This window comes from Larus michahellis, chromosome 2, assembly GCF_964199755.1.
Source record: "Larus michahellis chromosome 2, bLarMic1.1, whole genome shotgun sequence".
Lineage (NCBI taxonomy): Eukaryota > Metazoa > Chordata > Aves > Charadriiformes > Laridae > Larus > Larus michahellis.
In genome coordinates this window covers 102855784-102874199 of record NC_133897.1, presented here as the reverse complement: position 1 = coordinate 102874199, position 18416 = coordinate 102855784, and the positions used below count along the sequence as shown (strand labels likewise).

Genomic DNA, 18416 nt, shown 5'->3' with positions numbered 1-18416 from the left:
AGGACGTCCAAAGACTTAGGTAGGGATATGACTTAATTGGTTTTGGTTAGATAGTTTTGTTGCCCCAACAAAATATCCTGAAATTTTACGTGTGTGAATGGCACAGGAAAACTTTCCAGCTTTCCAAGCCCCACACCCCCTTTGTTTATTTTAATCAATATTCTACTTTTTAACCGAAACTCATATTTTTGAATGAAAGTTTATGTGCGTTTCACATTGCTCTGCAAGCTCCGCTCCGCCTCTGCGCTGGGAAAAGGAGCGTGGCTGTAGAACAGGGGTCGTGGCGAGCACACGGTCCAGCTCTCCAATAAGCTCCTCCTGATGCCGTGAGAGCAGGAAGAGCCGCTCTGCATCTTCTGAGGAGGTGGAGGTGGACACGCGGTCCTCTCCTTGCCAGAAAGCTCTACACGAGGGGGCACGTGGTCTGACTGCTAGGAGCTGCTGCTGGCTTTATCTTGACTCACTCCCGTAAGACATGGGGTGGTGAAAAAAACCCAAGCTACCAACTCGCCAGGTTTTGTATGCTCTTTACAGCTGTTCCAGATACATTTTAATGATTAAATAGATGTATGTGTGCCTCAAGATAGTGACAAACCTCCCAGCAGAACCTAATTCCATGCTGCAGAAACACTGAAGAAGGCCTGCGTAACTTTCTCTCTCCCTCTTTTTCCATAAGTACCTTTTGTTACCTAAATTTAAAGATGCTAATTTTGCCAGTAATATTTCATGCCTGTGAACTTCAGATTGTTGCTAGACAAAAGAACCTCTCTAGTGCAAACAGGTTTTTAAGTGCACCTCCTGACAGTGAAAAATGAGTCTCCACACATCTTAGGGACCTACCTCAAAGTACTCATGAAGCTGCTAAATATCAACGTGATGAACATATGATAGTTTTTCTTACTAGAAATGGTAATGGTTGTAAACCTTAGACCCAGGAAAGGAAGTCCTATTTTGTTCACATGCTCCCACATGATTTTAAGCCTAATGAGGGGTTTATTAGGATTTACTATATGCAAATAAAAGGCTCATGGCTCAGCAGTTGTACACATTCATTGACACAAACGAGTGGAGAGCGGGTCCTCGTTTGTGATACCAGCTATGTGCTCACTACAGATACCTCCGCTCGGCCTTAGCTCTCAGGGATCACCACTGCCTGCGTGCGCCCATCCTTGCCACATCGGAGCACATTCGCGTATTTATCTCCAGACCAATTCCGTCTCCATTTCTATGTCCAAACAGCTCTAATTCTGCCTGTAGTCACCATCCAAGGTCCACAGCATCATAATTACTGTTGTTTTTTAACATTTTTGGCGACAAATAAGGTGACTTCTGAAAATAGTTTTTTCTTCCTCATGGTGACATCATAGGCTACAATTGAAAATTTATTTTTTTAATTTACATTTTCACGCTGCACTGTTTAGATTTAACATCTCCCGTTAAATGCTTACTTACTTGTTTTGGGGGTAGATGTGAATTCCTGACCCTATTTTTCTGATAAACACTCTCAATCTTAGATCTAACTGTCTCTTCAATGTACAAAAATCTTTTTATCATTTAAAATTTACATCTGAAACTAGGAAACTAAAAAAACCCCAACACTCTACAAGAGGAGAGCTTGTGACACATCCATGAGGGCTGGCGCAGCACGAAGGAGCCGAATCCCACTGAGCAGCTGCAAGGGGCTGGCAGCTGCTGCGTGTCCTTGGAGCAGGACAGAGCTGGCCACTGCCAGGGGTGGGGGGCGAGTGAAACTCCCACCCGCTGCCAGTCTGGATACCGGGAGCTGCTGGAGGCTTGCAAGCACACCAAATCCCCCAGCAGGGCCACGTTGTCAGAACAGACCCCGACCAGCTGGCAGACGGACGTGCTTTCCGCCCACAGGCGTGCGGGCTGCCGGCGCGCCACATCTCCAGAGAGGTCCTCGCTGGCCAGACAGACCCGGCCAGTTGGTGGGACACGTGCCTGCTCTCTGATCTCCAGGATCTGCCCCTGCTTCCAGGATCGGTGCCATTCTCCTTCCAGGCCCCCTTCTTCCGTCCAAGGGCACTGCCTTTCAGGACACCTCTTCTCTCCAGAGCCCTCGGTTTCCCAGGCTCAGCAGTCTATCTATCTGCAGAAGTGCACCGCACGACCGCTTCCCAGCTGCTGATTCTGTCTCATGGCTCTTCATTAACTGGAGGATCCGGGACGTGACACTTGTTCAGTCCAGGTGTTACCCAAAATTTACAACCAGTCCACGCTGGCTGCAGCTCAGGAGTTCACAGGTTCAGTTTTGGAGGTTCATCCCCCCGCACGCACCCAGTTATCTGCCTGATGATGTTAGCTACTTCTTCTCCTACAGCCATGATGCCAAATGGTCTATCTGGCTTTCACCTGGCCATTCAGTTACTGTCATAGATGCTTTGACAGAGCTCTCCGTCATGTAAAAGCAGCTGGTTTAAATACATTGCAGAATAATGAACAGTTGAACTGGACTGATGTACTTGAAAAAAAATTGAGACTATTAGGCTTCATAATTCCAACTTAAAAACCTGAAGCCATTCAGTGGGCTGAAAGGGAAGGAGTTAAGGTGAGGACATGGCTGGGGCGTGATGCTCTGAAGGGAGCAGGGCCCCGGCGGATGCAGCCAGGTGTCAGCGAGGGAGCCAGGAGCACACATTAGAGACCTGTACCCCTCAGAGAGTCCACGTGGGGTGTAGTGAAGTTGTCCTCCCTCATAGCTGCTGGGCACCAGGCCCAAAATACAGCCAGGCTTGCTGGAAGCACTGAACTGTGAGATGGGAGCAGTGAAATGCGGGGAGTGCTGCTCTGGGTATAAAACATCAAAAGATAGTTGTTTTTAACTGCTGGGTGTTTGTGAAGGAAAGTTAAACCGTGGGGGAGTGAGTTGCTGCGCTGATGCCGCACATCAAACGCATCGAAACTGGCAGCTGAGTCCCTGCAGGAGGACAGGACCACCACCACTGAATGAAACAAAAAAGCAGCTCAGGTAAGTACTGGAAGATCCCCAGGAGAACCCACTATGAAATACAGAAAACACGTTACACCCTGAAGTCAGAAACCTACAAAGGGCAGACAATAGCTCGATACTGAGGAGATGACAGAAAATCCAACCTCCTGAGGGGAGCCAGCTCCCCCCACCAGCCAGTTTGAGCCCTAGAGCCAGGCAGAAGTCAAAGCCCAAGGCTAACAAGCACAGCCCACGGGGCTGCACCCATCCCACGGACCATACAAGCAGCACACGACGTATGGGAGAAGATGCAGCAGACAGGGTTAATGAGCTAAAAGTGGGGCCCCAAAGGGCAGGAGTCTTATCAGGGGCTGTGTTTTACAGGCAGGAGAACCTGTGTGAGGCATCACAGACTGGGGGCTTTGTTTTTCTTTACAGCTGACTGGAACTGGACATAATTAAAGTCTCATATTGTAATTTGGTGCCTGACAAGTCCCGCTTATGCTGAGGAGAGGGCATGGAGAGAGGAGAGAACAAAACAGGGAGCTGCTCAGGAAGGGAGGGCAGGAAAAACCTGAGGTCATGCAGGGTGCACGGAAGATATGTGTGAGGAACGTGAGAGGGGCACCCAGGAGAGGGAGCAGACCCTAACTGTAGAATTCCTAATATCCCACCTTTTAAGCACTTGTTCTCACTTCTGCCTTAGCTCCCACTGGCACCGTGTCCACATACAGTGGTCTGGGAGGGCAATACCACATGTGGCTCGCTGAGCTCGGCGGTGAAGCTGCCGACACTTTCCAGCACGACTTGGCCGGAATGAGTGATGAACGGCAGCCCTGGCGTGAGGCTGGACTCCTCCGGCCACCAGCCCGCTATGGGCACTAGCCTGAAAACTGAGCTTCAAGGGCAAAGGGATTCAAAGGTTTTGACTGTATTTCTAAATTCGATATATATCCATCATAAAAATATTAGGCTATACAATTAAGCGACATAACATAATAATATGCAACAGAAGACAATTTTACAAAACGGGAAGCATTGGAAAGCCTGTATCAGCAAGGTTTAGATTAGGATTTTAATGCATATAAAAAAGGTATTTTGAACAGAATTTTCCACCTTACTTCTACTCACTTTAAACATGTATTAAAACACTATCTTGCATTTGTTGAGACAACATCATAGCTTTCAGTCTAGCTTTAAATATTTTTAACAATGACTTTTACGTAACATTTTCGTTCTATACCATATAGAAAAGGAGAGAAGCAAGATGCATTTCCATCCCTAATTACCAGTAGAAATAAAAATGAGGTGTGCTTTTAGTATGCGCTTCCTGATGTGAGCAGGTAGGCGCACACTGAAATAACAATGTACCAAAATGTCTGGTTTGCAAGTAAAAAAAAAGAAAAAGAAAAAAAGAATAAAGGAAAAGATTAGTACCTATCACACAACGGTATTTTTAGTGATATGAAACTACTCAGATACAGAAAGTTAGTTAATTTCTCACATAAGAAATTAACTATTTAGCACCTCTTAAACACTGCTTTTTTGACCTCTCAGTATATTTTCACAAATGCTAAAGGCTGGTCTGAGTTTGGATGGCTGACACAGATCAAAGAGACAATTGCATATGATGATGTCAGTCCTAAATACCCGCAGAACGACACCTTGTATTTAACTTTCTAATGTGGAAAAACTGAGGTTCAAACCCAGGTCTGAGTTGCTTCCATGCTGCGAGCAGACCAGGAAGGTGCACGCGGGAGAACCCCCGCCGAGGTGAGCAGCCAGCCTGCGAGCGCAGCCAGTGACACTCCTGGTGTCACTCGTGGACACAGTGCAGAAGCTTGAGCCCGGTCTCTCAGGCAAATGCCACTCTGACAGGCATGTTTATTCCTCGGGAGTGACCCCACAAGGGAATCAGGAAGGATCTTGAGAAAGAAGACCCGGAATCATGCACATTTTCACAAAGAGAAAAGTAATTCTTTTGAAAGCTCGCAAAGCAAAAATGTCAGAGTACTTCTGAACATCACAGTGTCTTTCTCCTAGCTCTCAATTATTTACTCCTGCTATTTGGAGTGACTTCCAGGAACAATTGCCTGAAGCCCAGCTGTGGTGCAAGCATAAATTGTTGTGTGAAGCTGATCTTGGGCTGCTAAAGTGAGGATAAGCACAGTAAAGTCTGCATCAAGAAAAACACCCATAACCTTAAAATAAAAGGCTTCTCTGTTCCCCCAGTTGCTTTTGCAAAGCGCCATGCCACGTTGGGTAAATCAATCATTATATCCCAATACAAATCAGGACTATGGAAAAACGGTAGACCTATACTGATACTGGGTGTTTTGCCGCTCTCACTTGGCTCTGCTGTTGGCTTTTTGATCTGTTTGACAACACGATCCTGCTTGGTGCCCCAGGAAAACAAAGAAAAACTACCAGCTGGTGCCTTCAGCCTGATGTGTGGCTGCTCAGTGCAACTTTCAGAAGAAAAGAGTTAGTGCTCAAGGAAAAGTCACTTAACAGAATCGTGTACTAAGGACGTCTTGAAAATGCTCAATGCTTCATACCAGAAAGAATTGAATGAGTGGTTCAAGTTTTTGCTGTAACAGCTTGTTGTAAAAGTCACGCTGGGATAAAAGGAGTCAGACTACTATGAGAGGGGTTTTTTTCCATGATAACCTTCCTGTTGGTTTTAACCAAAAGGATTGAAACAGGTAGTTAATTCTCCAAGTCGATGTCTTGCTGGAGAGTGTTGCTGCTTAGTGTCCTCAACCGATCTTTTCTCTCGCTTAGTCCTGGAAATCCAACAGGATGTATTCAGGTGTTTTCCTGATGTACTACAGAATGCAGAAAAAAACCCTTAATCTTGTCAGAGTTGACATCCTAAGAAAAAAGTCACAGCTTGCTGTGACAAGGTGCTTTTATAAGTTGCAGGCGCATTGTTCATTAACACCATTAGTTAAACAGAAAAGCATTGAATTTCAGGAAAGCACGAAGTGCTATAATTGAACTAAACAAAAATTTTAGGTGGTGTTAATAAATAAGAAATGAGAACGTACAACTCATTTATTAGGGGCTACTGAGTGTAACAAAGAACATGTGTTTAGTAAAATGATGTGACATGTTTGAAACGAGCTGAGGCTGTAGGAGCACTTGCTGCTATCAGTAAATTAATTAGATCCCCAGAGATCAGAACACATTTCAAGGCTCCTTTTTGTTTTCAGGCTTCAAGGTGTACATGGTTTGTTGGAAGCTCTGCGTGCTTAAAAGCCATGGTAGATTCAAAGAAAGGAGGGGAACAAAAAGGAAGGGAAAAGCATTACAGGTCTGCGGCGTGGGCTTGGCTATGGAGAGAGGCTGGAATTTCCAACCAGCAGATCCGGCTGCTGCATTTGTGCCCATCTGGGATTTGCTCGTGAATGCGTTTTTCTGGCCTGGCCTCGTGGAAAGTGCTGCTTGCTGCCCCTTCCTAGTAGCCAACAGTAAAGTTTCTCAGCTTACGCACCCTTTCATTGGCACAGCTGTTTACAAACGTAAAATGGAAACACTGGAATAAAACAAAGTATGTGAAATGCACATGGAAGGGTAAGTGTATGCTTGATGGAATAAATTTAGGTGACTTGAAATAGCAGGGGTGTTGCAATTGCAGTTAAGAAGATAACTGTGTCAAATGAAGGATTACCTCCCATTTGACGTTCCTTCCCTTGTGCGCAATTCTTCCCAGATGAAACCTGAACTAAGAAAATCTGGATTTCAAAGTGATTTCTCTACCTATTCGACTAGAGCTGAATCTTCATTAGTTTTTTTGGCGGCTTGTTAAAAATCCCTTTGTAGCACTGGGGAGATAAGGGCAAGAGAAGTAGATTTCAATTCTACAAGCTTCTCTGTGTCCTGCTTGAACTCCCTCTCAGCTTTTACTTCTGCCCAACAATGCAGAACACCCTTTAAATACCGTAAGATTCAGCTACTTTCCACCCGCCCCTTCACTCCCTTATTTAATTTCCTGGCATGGCTTTCTCTGACCACTGCAGAAGGTTAGTCTCTAACTGCCGTGAGTTTCTAGCAGCCCACGTGGTGAACTGATGCTTGTTCTCACAAGAGTGACCTAACCCTCCCTCCACCCTCAACTAACAGAAACCCTCAAAGACTTGGCACACACTGCTACAAAGATTGTTAAAAACATACATTAAAAAACCCAGGCCTGGATTATTATCCATCTAGGATCTATTCAGTTTCTTAATAGCCAATATAATGAAGAGACTTTTATACTATTCCTCTCATATCAGGATTTCCTGTAGCCCAATTTTACATAATTCAGTAATCCCACAGCACAATCATAAATCCCTTGTTTAGGTTGATTTCCTCCATTATTTGTGTTTATGTGTTTTGTTTTACACACAGATACTTTGGATTTTTTTTCTGCTGGACTAGAAATCTGTGAATTGTGTCTAGGCAAGATTAAGATGCCCTTCCTTATATATACCTACATCTGATATGGTACGCTAAAAAGGTACGATAAATGAGTGAAAGAGTGGTCAAAAGGGGTAAGTATAAACCAGCATGACGGCCTTCAAACAGACTAAATCTTTCTCTGGAAGACAAATTAGATAGACAAGGCAGAGAATGGGACTTTAAAATGTCCATACGGGTATTTCTAAGTGTTAATACTTACATTTCTCAATTTCTGGTTTTGCCATTTTGAAAACAGACGGTATGCAAATTATAAGCTGGTTGAATCTATATGGTGCTGAGACACGTTCTCTTTCCAAAGTAAATCTCGTAAAATGTTAATCTCAAAAGGTCTACTTGGGGATCAATTGTCAATCTCTCTTGAAAGTCTACATTATGAGTCAAAACAGATCTTTGACAGCACAGTACACTTATTAAAAAAAGACTGCATGTGCTCAGAATCTCATTTCCATATTTTATCTGTTAAAGAACAAAATGTAGGTAAAACTGAGAACATGACACATTTGAACTTTTACTGTGGGGCTATTTTTAAGCTAATGATTTCCTTACCAAAGACAAAAAAAAAAGAAGAAAAATGGACCAGACGACCCCCTAGAGATCCCTTCCAACCTAAATTATTCTATAGTTCATGACTTCATTATGGATATTATTTTCTGAAGTTACAGCATACTTTAAAATACCTTTTAAAGCAACAGTCCTTCTGACACTTACTAGATGTTGGCATTTTGTTTAGGTATCTAGCAGTGCTTTGGCATGCAAGAGGCAAGAGACACACCACACGAAACAGTGCAAGAGCAGGGAATATAACTCTTCATAAGTAATATAGAATCATAGAATTGTTAGGGTTGGAAGGGACCTTAAAGATCATCTAGTTCCAACCACCCTGCCATGGGCAGGGACACCTCCCACTAGATCAGGTTGCTCAGAGCCCCATCCAGCCTGGCCTTAAAAACTTCCAGGGATGGGGCTTCCACCACCTCTCTGGGCAACCTGTTCCAGTGTCTCACCACCCTCATGGTGAAGAGCTTCTTCCTAACGTCCAGTCTGAATCGTCCCATCTCTAGTTTTAATCCATTCCCTCTAGTCCTACCATTACCCAACATCCTAAAAGGTCCCTCCCCAGCTTTCTTGTAGGCCCCCTTAAGATACTGGAAGGCCACTGTAAGGTCTGCCCGGAGCCTTCTTTTCTCCAGACTGAACAACCCCAACTCTCTCAGTCTGTCCTCACAGGAGAGGTGCTCCAGCCCTCTGGTCATCCTCATGGCCCTTCTCTGGACACGTTCCAGCACATCCATATCTCATTTGTAGTAGGGGCTCCAGAATTGGATGCAGTACTCCAGGTGGGGTCTCGCGAGAGTGGAGTAGAGGGGGAGAATCACCTCCCTCGACCTGCTGGCCACGCTTCTCCTGATGCGGCCCAGGATATGATTGGCTTTCTGGGCTGCTAGTGCACACTGACGGCTCATGTTGAGCCTCTGGTCTACCAGCACCTCCAAGTCCTTTCCTTCAGGGCTGCTCTCAAGCCAGTCACTGCCCAGCCTACATCGGTGCTTGGGATTGCCCCAACACAGATGGAGGACCTTGCACTTGGTCTTGTTGAACTTCATGAGGTTGGCATGGGCCCACCTCTCCAGCCTGTCAAGGTTCCTCTGGATGGCATCCCTTCCCTCCACCGTGTCAGCCGCCCTACACGGCTTGGTGTCGTCGGCAAACTTGCTGAGGGTGCACTCTATGCCACTCAGCAATATGACTTTTTACATTGGAAAGATACTTCACATTTGAAGAAAAAATGTGAGATGAAACCCCTATTCTAAAATTAATTCAGTTTATTTTAAATGTTAATAGTAAAATAGTATAAATATATATTATTTACTATAAATATAATATATACATTTTTTATATCTAATGTATAAGTATTCAAATGTTCTCCCTTACTCTGAGCATGAATTTTGATACGTATAAGAAGCAGCTTGTGGAAAAAATGGCCAGGTAATAGTATGGAAATCAAGACCATTTGAAAATTGAAGTCTTATGAAGACACATATATACTTAAGAGCCCACCTTTCTAATCAAAATATAAAGAAACCCCTCAAACCACAAGTAAGTTTATGTTATCAGTTTCTTTGCCAGTGCTGCAGGTGGCTATTGTAGAAAAAAAATAATTATTCAGCTCTTGAAGGACTGCAAATAATAATTAAAGTTTCAATCATACACAGTAAACTAAGGCATCATGTTGTTTAGAAGCTTTATAAAAAATTAAATTGAACATTTTTTCTCTGAATTTAAAAAAAAAAAAAATAAAAATCACTTGGAGTCCTTAATAGACACCACAATATTACAAATATTCATATACGCTGCTTTCATTGAAGAAAGAGTTGATTTAAGTGCTACACTGATGAAAATGGTTTTACAAGCACATCTGTTTTAATTTATTGTGCATTCATACTGTATTATTTTAAGTGTTTCAATGTCATCAGTAGACCACCTTCTGATTGTGTACTGATAGGACGATCTGTTCATCACATGAGCAATCAGTGTGACTGTAAAGTCCACTATGAAAAAACTGCACTCTGGTTACCCCAGAGCATACCAACAGCAAACCACGTGTGTTTGGGATGGTGCCCTACAGGATTTACCCCGTCAGCTCTAGGTGGCCCCAAGCTTTGTACTGCAACTTCCATCTCCATGTCTCAACCCGACTTCACTTCCAATTCAAAATTCCAGCAGAAGACACACACCACCCTCACATTCCTATGTCCTTAGGCTTCTGGCCAGTTTCCCCCATGAAAGTTTAAATTTACCAACCTCACGTGTGCTTTTTCACTCCCCTGCTACACATTTTGCACCTCTGCATGTATTATGTTGCCTTTTCAACACGGCGCAGCAAGGTTCTGGCCGGAGAGACGCTTTGATGGGCAGAGTAGAAAGGGAGGTCCTGACCGATGGGTCTCAGGCATCAGCTTTTCCCATGACATATACAACCCGTGTTTCAGTTTTGTGGCTAAAGGGGGAAAAAAATCACGGCCAACCCATGTGAAACCTGTTGTCTGCAGCCTGTTACCACAGACCTACAGGAAAGCGCCATATGGACAATATGGCATAGTACGCCTTTATGCAACTTTAGACAAGTACATCCACAAGTGGTTTTCTATGCTCTTGAAAAGCCTGCCCATAAACTAACAACTCTTTAAAATACTTATAAGTTGTATGAGAAAAGAAAAAAAATAGGGAGAAATATATTTCTGTGGTGTTTCCTCAACCTGATTCCTTTTTGCATGTATATAAAGCAATAATGTACTGACTCGTATATGGTTGAACACTAATTTTCTAAGTATGGCATGCTGTTTATGACAACCATCTCCTCAGACTTTATTTCCTTGTCTCAATCAGTCCACTTAAAATCAACATCGAAAATTTTTGCAGAGGCAGTGGAAATGATAAAGTTGTTTATATTTTTGCATTCAATTTACTATGCATTGTAACCACTTCTAGTCTAGATAGATAATGTTTCTGAGAAATCAAACAAAATGAAGATACAAATCTAAAACTCTCTGCAAAGCCTGAATTGTTCAGACTATGCATGATCTTGTGCAATAAAAGATGATGTAGCAACTTTGATCAGACGCAACCATAATGCTTCAATGCCAAGCATGAAAACTAAAAATTTTAACTTTTTCAAAGGGGAAAATACAATTTAAAAGCAACAAAGTGAATTAAAATCACTAACTTGTAACATGGAGTGCATCTCAGCTGTGTACAACTGAACTTGTTTAATTTTAAAAAGCACTAAGATCTGGTAACTACGCAGAATAATTTAGGCTTGAAGGGATATTTAGAGGTCATCTAATCAAACCCCCTGCTCAAAGCTGGCCCAGGGCTGTGCCTGATCAAGTTCAGACCATCTCCACGGACAGAAGCTCCACAGCCTCACCAGACACCTTGTTCTAGTGTCCGACTACCCTCATGGTGGAAACATTTTCCATCATGTCAAATCAGAATTGCCCATGCTCCAACTCACACCTGTTGCCCCTCACACTATCACGGTGCACCTCTGAGAAGAAAAAACTTTCTCAGACATCAGCAAGTCCAACTCTAAAAATCAGGAAATGCTAAGTGGTTGCTACTATCTATGGTCACGCTCCTGCTCCTTCATTGTATCGATCATCCTACTGTTTTCACTGAAACTAGCGGATGCCATCATTTTTCACGTAGGACTCCCACATCTTTCCAGGTCCAAAAGACAAACCACAGCCCATATGGAATAGAACTGTCTTTAGCAGGATCTTTCTGTTATCAGGGAAAAATCTGCCTATTCTGTGCTCCAAGCTATTGTGGCTGGCCTGTTGGCGGGTCCTGAGATTTCTCATTAATGCTAGCTCGTTTACCTCAAACCACTCATCACTCTGTAGCATGGATGCCTACCCTTCCACCAATTCACTGTCTGTCTGCAGGCTAATAATTTACCCATAACTTAATTCCTCTATTCATAAAACAGGAGTACAGATACCATTTTACTTCTCAAGAGCACTTGGAGCAGAAGGAGTCGATGTTTGTAAGGTCTCAGATTGCATGGCTTGGAAAAGAGGATGAGCAAATGCATGGTTGTATAGTTACTGTAAGGACTAGACAGCATCTCAAGAATATGGCTTGAGATTATCTACTGTACATTAGGAGACAGTTCAGCTACTTCAATCAGTTACTATCACGAAGCAAAATCCTCTTAAAATGCCTCCTGTAATCACATGGATCACTTTATGAAGTGTTTTAACATCATGAAGTCCAAGCAAGGGCTAACCAGGCCTAAGAAGTCTACTTGAACAGAACTAAATGTCCTTTTAGTTCATGATTCAGTAGATGTTACCCCACTATCCAAAAAAAGTTACAGTGGCCATTCCCATGCCTTAGAAAGGAAAATGAAGACACGATATTTGAGAAATTAGGGTGCTTGTGTGATTTGCTAGAACTAGGGTTGGTAGTGGTTGTAATATGGCGCAAAATAAAATAAAATAAAAATATGAACCTAGCAGTGTTTATACAAGTCTGGTGAAAGGTCCTTATGCCGCCAATAATTTTATGTATCCTGATAGAATTTTATGAGGTTAAAAAAAACATGCTGAAACCCAACAGGAAAAGGAGTAAGAATAAGATTTTAAAAGCATTCTTAAGGGGTGCCCTACTAGAGTTTCCCAAACATAAATTTTCAGTCCCATCTTGTTTCTGCCAGGTAAATATTTGCTTTGATTTTAGGAAAAAAAGAAGCCAACTCTTAACTTCTACTTAAGCAAGTCTGTGACTTTTTATGTGACTTGTCAAAATTAACCTTGTAAAGGGAATCTATGTTAACAAAGACCAATGTAATCTAAGTCTAAACACACAGTGAATATCACTAAAGCCTAATTATAATGGTCAAGATACTGAGAAAAAAATTTTAAAATTATTTAGGTTTGAAAACTGACAAAATTGACAAATTTGATAGATTGTGACCAACCTTCATGGGAATATTTTCTAATTTCTGAGTACTTTCTACATGAAGTTGGGTTTTTTCCACTTTTTTTTTTTTTAAATGATGACTAATTAAAGAAATCTTAGGGGCAAAAGAGCACTCTCCTCCTGTTGTTGAGAAGAGGGACCATGGCCTCATTTCATGCGAATAGAACGTAGAGAATAAATCTTCCACTCTCCTCAGATTTATCCTAACTCTCTTTGTCATGGTTTGGCTGGACTGGCCAATCAGAATGACAGAACTTCTCCTTCCTCCAAAGAGAGGAGAGGGAGAGATAAGGAGATTTACAAGTTTAGAAAAAGAACTAAACTACTTTAATGAAAATAATCATAAATAAGGAAATAGCAAATAATAATAGAATAATAATAATAATAATTAAAAAAGTATATAATATATACAAAACAGCTCCCAGGATGACGATCGCGTCACCAGCAGGCACAGGGAAAGTCCCAGACTGGAGTCAGCGACAGACAGGAGCTGAATTTCGGATCTGGAGTCGGGAATGCTCGGATCGGGATCAAAGGCAGACGAACACACAGGGTCCTCCTCAGACGTCGGCCATTGAAGAAAAAGACTTGCCCCTTTGATCCCTTAGCTTTTATACTGAGCGTGATGCACATGGGATGGAATACCCTGTTGGTCAGTTTTGGGTCACCTCTCCCATCCGCTCCTCCCTGCAGGTGGGACCCGTCTGCTTTTCCGCTTCTGACCCTCTAACGGGGCAAATAACGAGATTAGCTGACCTGGGTTGTTATAGCAATAAGCATAGGCAAGAGCCTTTGTGCCTACCATTCCTTGGTATAATCAGGTCTTACCACTCAGAGTGAACAGTTTCTGAACAATATGCTGTTAATTTCAGACTTTAGTCAGTTAGAAGTGGCCCAGCCAAAAGGTAAAATTAAAAAACAGAAAATTGGTTCTGTTTTACCTCAAACCAGGACACTCTTCTAGATACTACATAGCTGCAGGAATGCCAACTCTACAAGTAGAGAATGAATAGCCAAGCTTTTACTGAAATCAAATGCTTCAGGATTTATGTACCAAAGCCAAGAACACATCTCAGTGCATACAAGAAACAAATCTATACCCATCTTGCCAGTCATAAATGAAACAGACCAAGGCAATATTGCAGAAAATTATTAGTATTATAAAAAACAGCTACAGCTCATTTGTCTCTCCACAAAAGAGCAAGCCTACTTTGGTACTATGACATTTTATGAAATGTGAAGTATCATGCTAGTATTCATGAGTACTATTACCATTTTGGTTTCCCTTGTACGCTATGATTTAATCTCGAATACATATCTTGAATATTAGTGCTAAGCCGCTTCACTGCCTGAGCTGTCTTCATGCTGATATCCCATAATAAAATCTTGTGCAATTAAGACATATTTCAACATGAAATGGATTCCAGCTGGAAGACGGGAGAAAGGAGAGTGATGCTTCCCCAGATTAGTGATGTTCAGGCTCTGTTATTCCGAGATGCTGTTCCCTCCATGTACCATTTACACATCTCTTGAACACCCTCACGTGCTGCCTCTGCAGCTGCGACCCCAGTACCCACCATCAGCCCAGACTCTAGTTAAGCTTCTTCCATACTTCCAGCCACTGCCAGGACAACGGCTGTGGAAAAACAAAGCCCCATGAATTATATGGGGCTTCTGTTACCTTCCAACAAACCTTAATGCCTCACGAGGCTGTCTAAAGGACCCTTTTCCTCCATGATGTCTCTGCCCCTTCTGACAGCCACCTACAGAGAGCCTAGACAGCCAGGGGATACTCTAGCCATCAAGCACCTTGAGCCGGGAAACTTGGTGCGTGTGCCTGTGCATTACGGATTGTCTTTAAAACCCTCTCGTTTCTTGATCAGTCATTTCGAGCTCTGACAAGTGACCGGTATTTTTCATCAGTTTTCCCCTGGGTGCCCGTAGGAGGTCAAGTGGCACAGTGAGTTTGGAAGAAGTGACTGGCTCAGGTCCCCACTTCAGCTTAATGTTTAGATCCAAGCTTTGCACTGATGGAAACAAGCACCTATAATAAATACGTTATGAATACGCAGAACATAGAGAAAAAATCTCAGAGGTGAAGTATCAGTATTTATTTTGCAGTCCTGTTTGGTTTGCAGGTTTGTTTTTTTTGTTGCCAAGACTAAACAAATCAAGGTCCTTCATTTGAAAAATATTAGATAAATATTCTCCAATATACCTCTTTTTTGATTTCTCCCTTTACCTTGCGACTACAGATGGTTTGTTCTTTACAGACACACACCAAACACATTATTATTGGACAGCATTAAAGCTTCAATTAGCAGTAACAAACATAGTCAAGCAGATGATCACATACTTTTCCTTTTTTTGTAACATTTTTTCCTCTCTCTTTGTTCACTAATATTCTTAAAGGAAAACTTACTACTTACCCAACGTTTTCTGCATCTTCATCACACTCAGCCCTATATTTGCAAACTCCACATTTTGAGTGTTTTCTCTGAACTTCTGTCCCAGATCCTTCATACTCTACAAAAAACAAGGTATTGTTAACAGAAAGCATGACTTTCTTATTAAGCTCTGATTTTGCTTACCTAAATCCACTTGCCTTCAGGTATACTGTCAACATGAAGTTATCATATACTGAAGCTATTAAACTTAATAGCGTTCCCTTTTTCAAAATCAGGCAATTGGAGGTTGGTAGAACTGTACCAGTGACAAGAAAGCATCCCTGAGAGCACTAATGCGTCTTTGATTGACTCTTCCTTTATTCTTATTTCGGTGATTTGTATATATTCTCACCCCACCAGCCACGCAGCCAGCATGGACATGTGTCCCAGTCACATTTAATCTTAATTGGCACTGAGAGTGTGTCAACCCCATGCCTTTTAATGTCCTTGAATATTAGGTAGTGGGGATTTGAATGCTATTTTCTTTGACAGTCTTTAATTACAGATATCCTTATGCAAGGTTATTGCTTGCATTTTTTTCCTCTTTCTCTTTCCGACGATGGGATTAGATTGTGCTCATATCTCATATATGCTGCTGTGGTATATTTTCCAGACTACTCTGATTAGTTCTACAAGACTAAAAGAAAAAAGTAATCTTAACAAGAAATTGGTAGAAATGCTATTTCTTTAAAGAAGTAAAATTAGTATTGCAAATATTCTGATCCCCAAAACACCCGCACCAATCTCACTGTTGACATGGACATCAAAACTCTTCACCACGTAAAAGAAAAATATAACTATACTCTTATTATTTCACTACCATTAGTCACTCCTATTTTTTATTTTAACAAAGTCATAAAGGAGAGAGAGAGAGACATTTGAAATGCAAGAAAGCAACCACAGAAATCTGCAGAGAGAGTCAGGAACCACTTAACGTATCTCAATATCGTGGTGGTGTGAGGCTGACTACACAAGGCTGTCGGACGGACATTGATCGGTGATTCTCTTTCTCATAGCAGCTTTATGTGCTGTAGCAACAGCTAATCAAACAGCACCAAATAAAAAGCTGCATTTATATTCTTTAAATGTAAATAGGAAAAAGAAATCCACAAGAGTCCTTCCTAATTTTCCTGGATCTTGGCTGAAGGGAATCTCTCCCTCCTACCTGTGGGGCTGGATTTACAGGGAGAATAGTGCAGGAGAGCCTCTCAAATTAACTTCTGTCTAAAGCATGCTGTGCATTTTTCAAAGATTAATACAGATCAAACTTTATTACAAAATTCCCACTGTAGAAATTCTATCATCACTCTTATTAAGTTGCAGTAGAGAGCGTTTGCTTTTATCTTTAGAAGTGTACATCTTTGATTTTTCCTTCTTTCTAGATACCACGTTCCTGTGCCTGTGTTTGGCATCCTAAAGTGTCCTTTAGTGTCAGATTTCACTTTTCCATGCCAATAAATGACCCCCTACAGTTTGAATAAGTTAAAAATGCGGCGCCGCTCATGGCTTTCATTCATCGTATTTCCACTTCTTTTGCTGTCCTTATGACCCTCAATGCCCTTCCCCAGGATGTTAACATCTCTGCACTGACCATTATTATCCACATTCACTTTATTATCCACCTTATTCCCCAACGAGTCCTTTTCAGGGTCACCAGTCTGCAGGAGAGAGTCTGACATCCACGAAAAATCGCCTAGATCCCGGACTCGCTACGTATAACTCTGTCCTTGGGCATTAAAATCCCACCTAGTTGTGCAACCTGTCGGCTCAGTGACCTGTCCTCTGTCTTCCAGGCCTGATCAGTACTGACTGATTCACTCAGGTCACCAGTGGAAGGGGTCACGAGGCCAAGAAGAGTCCCTAGAAACACACTCATTTTGTAAGGATTTCTTAACATTGAAGGATCCATTGATTGGCAGTAGTTTTGCACGTTAGATGCGCACTGTGTGGATGTTGTGCCCTCTGGTTACTTAGACTTGTATGAGAGAGTGCCTTTGTCTGAAAAGGGTTATGGTTTTGAGGTGGTACGCTTACATAAAATGTTCTCTTGTACAAACGCCTTTCTTGGAAAGATAAGTTTAAAAAAAAAAAAAAAAAAAAAGGTAAATTTCTCAATAAAGGTTTTCCGTGAACCTATGATGACTGGCATTAAATATTTTCCTCTCTGTTAATTCTGTACGCGGTTCATTCTTCCACCTTCTATTCCACTGCTTTGCTTCTGATGGATGCCAGAATGAGAGAGTGCAGCCTGACCAATTATCACACTTATCTTTTCTCAAAATATTTGTACATTATTTCTCATTGTTTTACTGTAGAAAAAGAGACAAAAAAAGTCATTGTCGGCCCAGAGAATTCTTTAAATTTTTAAAGCTCTCAGGTGCAAACCATCCAGACCTCCTGGTTACAAAACGCCTGTCTTCAACATTTGGTGCTTCTGCAGTACTGCTAGCATGGAAAATAGTTCATCATATCCTATATATGCTCTCTGACTTGACTACAAATACAACCAGAGTGTTTTACAGAGCACTTTCGCTGCACTATTAGCATTTCAATTTTGTAACAGAGCTAAGGGAGCAACACATACACACACACACGCACGCACGCATGCATGCACACCCTTCCTCACCAGCTTCAGTTCTGCTCCCTGTGGATGCCCCAGCACCTTTTCATTTTCATAAACATTAGTCCATGACTACTTGTTCATTGTTTTTATACACTATTCAGTGTAAACATCTCTCTCTCTCCTCCCCCCGCCCCCAAATTGCTTTCTCTACCTTTTAAAATTATATTTGTTTTAGAAGAAGTGTGGCCTTTTATTCCTTGATCAGAACTTACTGGATTCACGTATATAGAATTATTTATCGGTACTTTATTTTGTTTGCATATATTAAATATGTGCAAGTCAAGAACACCTGCACCTCAGGTACTAATAATTTACACCTGTCAGGATGAGGTGTAATACAGATGAATGTGTATTGATGCAACATGTGCAAGTTAGGTGATAGTCATCTATAATTTTTAGAAGCTTCTTTCATTACTAGCTGCATGATGTTTTATACTGGTAGCAT

General features: G+C 41.9%; 1 protein-coding gene across 1 annotated transcript in view; it reads right to left on the bottom strand.

The window, feature by feature from the left end:
* Window positions 1-18416, bottom strand: part of TMEFF1 (transmembrane protein with EGF like and two follistatin like domains 1) — a 127763-nt gene that overhangs the window by 14958 nt on the left and 94389 nt on the right. The window contains exon 5 of the mRNA XM_074576430.1: window positions 15331-15427. Coding sequence (XP_074432531.1) covers window positions 15331-15427 — 97 coding nt within the window. The remainder of the gene's footprint in view (window positions 1-15330; window positions 15428-18416) is intronic.